Raw genomic sequence first — 4,531 nt, forward strand, 5'->3', positions numbered from 1 at the left:
CTAACTGTCCCGTTTTGCAAAGGTCTTTCTACAGTACTACTTGCTCTACAAATTGTATGCCTCAGGAAAAACACAGGTCCAAAAAGCAAATCCCAATATTACTTTGTTGACAAATGATTTTGTAAGAAGAACAGCTTACGCCAGAAAGATCAAAGTCAAAGCCTTTATTAAGTGTTCCTTCTTTAAACAGACTGCATTTAATTCCTCTTTTGCCTTTGTGATTTCTAAGGCTATTTAAATACTTTGTTTTACAGGGATTTTCAGTCTTCAGAACCGTCACAAGCAGCAAGTTAGCAGTACACAGAAATAATACACTTTAACTTTCACCAAGTTCTATTCCTGCTTCATAGGGCCTGTGTAAAAGACTGATAGTAGTTCCAGTACTGGAGTTTTTGCACAGACCCTGAAAAGGAGATAGGTTTCACCAGAGTTTAAGCCTGATGTGTTCTAGCAACATCTCACARTTGGCCACAATTTACCAGTATGATTGGTGTAACTATTTCCTGTGCATTATCTGTTTCAAAAAGGGACCAAATTTTCAATTTTAAGCTAATGTGGGTCTAATTAAGGCTATTCTGGTATATTTGATATTAAAATACTCTCTGGGAGTCCTTATCATGAAATCCCATCAGAATTAACATTTTCAAAAATGAAAACATTTAAAATTTGTGTTTGATTTGCAATGCTGATGCAGCGGTTGGTTCAGTGTTTGTCTTGTCTTCTGGAGCTTTATTATCACGTCAGTATAGTGTCATCTATCTGTTCATCAGAGTCAGCCTGGCTAGCCAGCTTCTTCAGAGATCTCCGGCAGCTTTCATTGAGAAGCTCCAAGCTGGCAGCATCTAGAATCCTGGAAACAGACTGTGGAAGRAAGGTAACACCAGTTACCAAGTTCCTTATGATATACCATTCAAAACAGAACAATTCCAACATCTTATGAAGTATGTTTCACTGCAAACTTACGAACGTACCAAAATCTTTCTTCTAGTTTTATGATTTCAGGTATAAGAACTTTTAATAAACATAGCTATGACTTAGAAAAGGGGTCTGGATATTGACCTACAAAGGAGTATTCTATCCCTTCTAAAAYACTCTAGCACCACTAATGCTGCAACAAGATTTTACAGGTGACAAAAGCAATACTAGCAGCCCTAGCTGAGGTGAACAGCAGCACAGTAAGGACTTAAGGCATTCTGAAGGCAGGGCTATATTAAATATGGAGGGTATGTTAAATACTTTCATTTTGTTATACTGCACTGTAAGATTATGCAGTGTCAGATCACTTATTTCTTTCAAGRGAGCTTAGTATGAGACTACTGATGAAGGTTTAAATGCAAGTAGGAATACCCTCCTCTGTTTCATAAACACCCCCAGCACACTCCGAGACAGTAAGCTCCAGGCATGCTGTCTAGAACAACCACACGSAGAGCAGTGTGGCACAGTCTTCTACTGGTTATACTTTCTTCTGACTCCTACCTGGAGCACTTCTTCACCCTCTCTCATCTTCAGAAGATTAACAATGGCTTGATCACTGTAGGCTCTTACACTTGTGTTTTTGTCCTTTGTATTGTCCAGGAGTGCTTTCAGGATTGGTTTAATTGTCTGAGGATCCAGTGAGGGAAGATGGTTTTTATTTGCCCACCAGATCATCTTTTCTGCAACTAACTTTATGTCACTGGATGAGTTCTGGAGACACTGCAGGACACAAAGATGGTCTTAAATTCAGATATAGCAAGGACAGGTACTTAAAGCAGTAGTTTATCTTTCCTCTAATTTAARTGTCTTAAACTGAAACAAGAAAAGTAAGCAATTAGTAACTTGCAAACGTACAAGAGAAGCGTTATCAACAAGTTCCGCTAAGCTTCTGTATAACAGTAGGACAATCACACCTTGAAAACAGACATTTTTTAAAGTGAAAACTTCTGAAAATGTGGTTGTTGAGGTCACATGCTTTCCTTTCAACCATCTCAGGAAATGACAATGACCACTAATGCAGCAAAAGCTGGTAGCATCAGTGCTCCTGTAAAATACACTCAATTCATCCGCAGCAGCTAAGTCAATCTCCGATTGATGTGTAAGGTGCATTTCTATAATGTATTTTAAATTTAAAAATGTACAKTTTTTTTTATTTAAGCTCTATATTTAAAACAAATAAAAGCTAACTTCTGAATGTCACTCTATTTATACTGTGATGAAAATATTGGTTCGTGTGACAATTATGTTCTAACACAACATTGTACAAATAAATACATGAATATAAGATTTCAAACAAAAAGAATAATGGCCTGCATTCTGTCAGTTTGCATGTTTGATAGATCTTATGGAAAGAAAATAAATCAGAACAACAGAAAGGAAAAGGCATTTTTTCAGTAGATTATTTTAATAGATGTGAATTGAAAAAAGTGTGAACTTCAATACTGTCCTGTCTCCCAATCTTTAGAAGCTACTCCCTTCCAGAAACATAGAAGTTGCAAAGTACTGCAGCAAACCCAGGGAAAGTAAGAGTAACTATTTGATGTGATTCTAACAAAACCCCATCCGCCTTGAGCRGTCTTAAAGAAACAAGCTGACAAAGAATCTCCCCCTACTTTTCTCTACTTCTCTGCTAGCTATTTGTTACACCAAAGGAAAAAAAATGGATTTGTAAGGAACAAAACTGAGTTTTATCACAGAAAGATCAAAGGTCAGATTTCCATACTGCAGCAAGGATAGTGCTATCATACTCACAGCTGCAAAGCAGGATTTGAAAGTTATTCTGTCAGTATTTTAATTAAAATATATATATATATATATATATATATATATATATATATATATATCTTAAATTTCCAAGCCTCAAGGGATTTAGAGCTTCCCCAAAGAGTTCTCATGCTGGACTATGATACAGAAGTTTTGTAGAGAAAGCTACCCATGAGYTGGCTTGAACAAAGGTTATATTACATTGGTCAAGATCAAAGGAGAACAACTGCAGGTAGCATGAAAAGTCTTACCTTAATAAAGAGGTTTGAAAGTTTTGGGGGAAGGTTCCCTCCTTGCCCTTCCATGTGGTATTTCATAAGAAAGCCCATCCCTCTGATGCCACTAACTGCAATTGGAATCTGTAGCATAAAGACAAAAATTGATTTTATTAAACCAGAGTTTAACAGTCTTTTGATTAGACCCGTGGTCGAATCGACTGGTGAACTTTGCAGAAGGCTGAATAGATCTTTCAAATAACTGTAGCAGGCAATGCAGGATAACATAGTAACATAGTGTTATTGGGTAACATGATGAAAAAAATAATAATGTGGCTGTCAACCGCACAGAATGAGGCAGCAGGACCCACACAGCCCACAAGTTCCATCTACTAAACCAAATTATTCATTGGTATGAATAGCAATTCCAAGATTTAAAAACCTTCCTCCTAAAATGAAAAATTTGCATATCTTAAAAACCTGGCCTGTGACTGAGCACATTTAGTAGGGCAAAAGTAGTATAGTTTGCTTCCAGTGAAAGTTACTCCACAATTTAAATAATCTTCATCTCCACAGAGACCAGAACTCAGAGAAGAATCAGGACAAGCATGCAATTTGACCATAAAATTGCATCTATCATGGGACAATCTTCAGATTGTGCTCAGAGATTTTGGTTCCATTTTGCTTGGTAACACAGCAAACCTACACACCTTTATAAACCTCTTGCAACACAACTCATCAGCTCTCATTTAGCACTTACTCTGTCAGCAGTGGCATTACTAAGGATCATCTCCTGAACACTGCTGTAGTATTTGGGTGAACACAGCCTGCTGGGAGCTACATTTACAGCCACTGAGAGCGCCAGGCTTCGTCCATGTCTCACCATCCAGTCAATTCCAGAAACATCCGCTGCAAAAGGAAAAGAACAGTGAGGAAGCAAAAGGAAAAGGACAGCAAGGCTCCCCTGTCCGTTCCACCCGATCTAAAAAAGCTTTTATCAATTCACTCCTACAAAATGAAACAATAAGCAGTATTTAAAGCAGTGCCTTGCTTCCACTCCTCCCAAGGAGAAGCCATACAAAGTGTTTAAAAGCAACACTTCTACCAGACAGGAACGTCCTCTGGGCACATACAGAAATCTGACACAAACAGTGACTTTGTACTGTTCAACACAGATATTTCTGATGATGTCAGTAACACATAATTAGGCCCATATCACTTAATGCCTGAAGGAGCTTGCCATCAGAATTACACAATATTTGACTCTGTAATAAAATCGTAAAAGTCATCTGTAATTTGAAGCCAGCTAACAAATTCCCTAATTTCAGAGGAGAGTGCCAAAGCACTACCAACTGCTACAAGTTCCTACAAAATTCACACTTTTYTGTAACATAGAGACAAATGAATCAATATTCCAAAAGCGCCTGAACCTATCAGACGTGATCTGTGACAAGATTAAGCCAATCTAAGATCACAATGTTATGAAGAAAGGTGGACCTGCTCTCCTCTCCACCCTGCCTGAACATCTTGTCAGCTCCCATCTTCCTTGTCAGTTCTAGCAATTACTTATTAGCCAC

The 4,531-nt window shown here is 37.9% G+C and overlaps 1 protein-coding gene across 1 annotated transcript in view; it reads right to left on the reverse strand.

Moving 5' to 3' along the window:
• Positions 1-149: 149 nt before the first annotated feature.
• The window catches only part of GCN1 (GCN1 activator of EIF2AK4), a 42,310-nt gene continuing 37,928 nt past the window's right edge, over positions 150-4,531 (reverse strand). The window contains exons 55-58 of the mRNA XM_085326121.1: positions 3,715-3,863; positions 2,991-3,098; positions 1,477-1,695; positions 150-861 (exon numbers count right to left, since the gene is read on the reverse strand). Of these exons, the coding sequence (XP_085182247.1) occupies positions 736-861; positions 1,477-1,695; positions 2,991-3,098; positions 3,715-3,863 (602 nt within the window). The 3' untranslated portion in view covers positions 150-735. The remainder of the gene's footprint in view (positions 862-1,476; positions 1,696-2,990; positions 3,099-3,714; positions 3,864-4,531) is intronic.

This window comes from Rhea americana, unplaced genomic scaffold (assembly GCF_003343005.1).
Source record: "Rhea americana isolate MKP2758 unplaced genomic scaffold, rheAme1 scaffold_128, whole genome shotgun sequence".
NCBI classification, from domain to species: Eukaryota; Metazoa; Chordata; class Aves; order Rheiformes; family Rheidae; genus Rhea; species Rhea americana.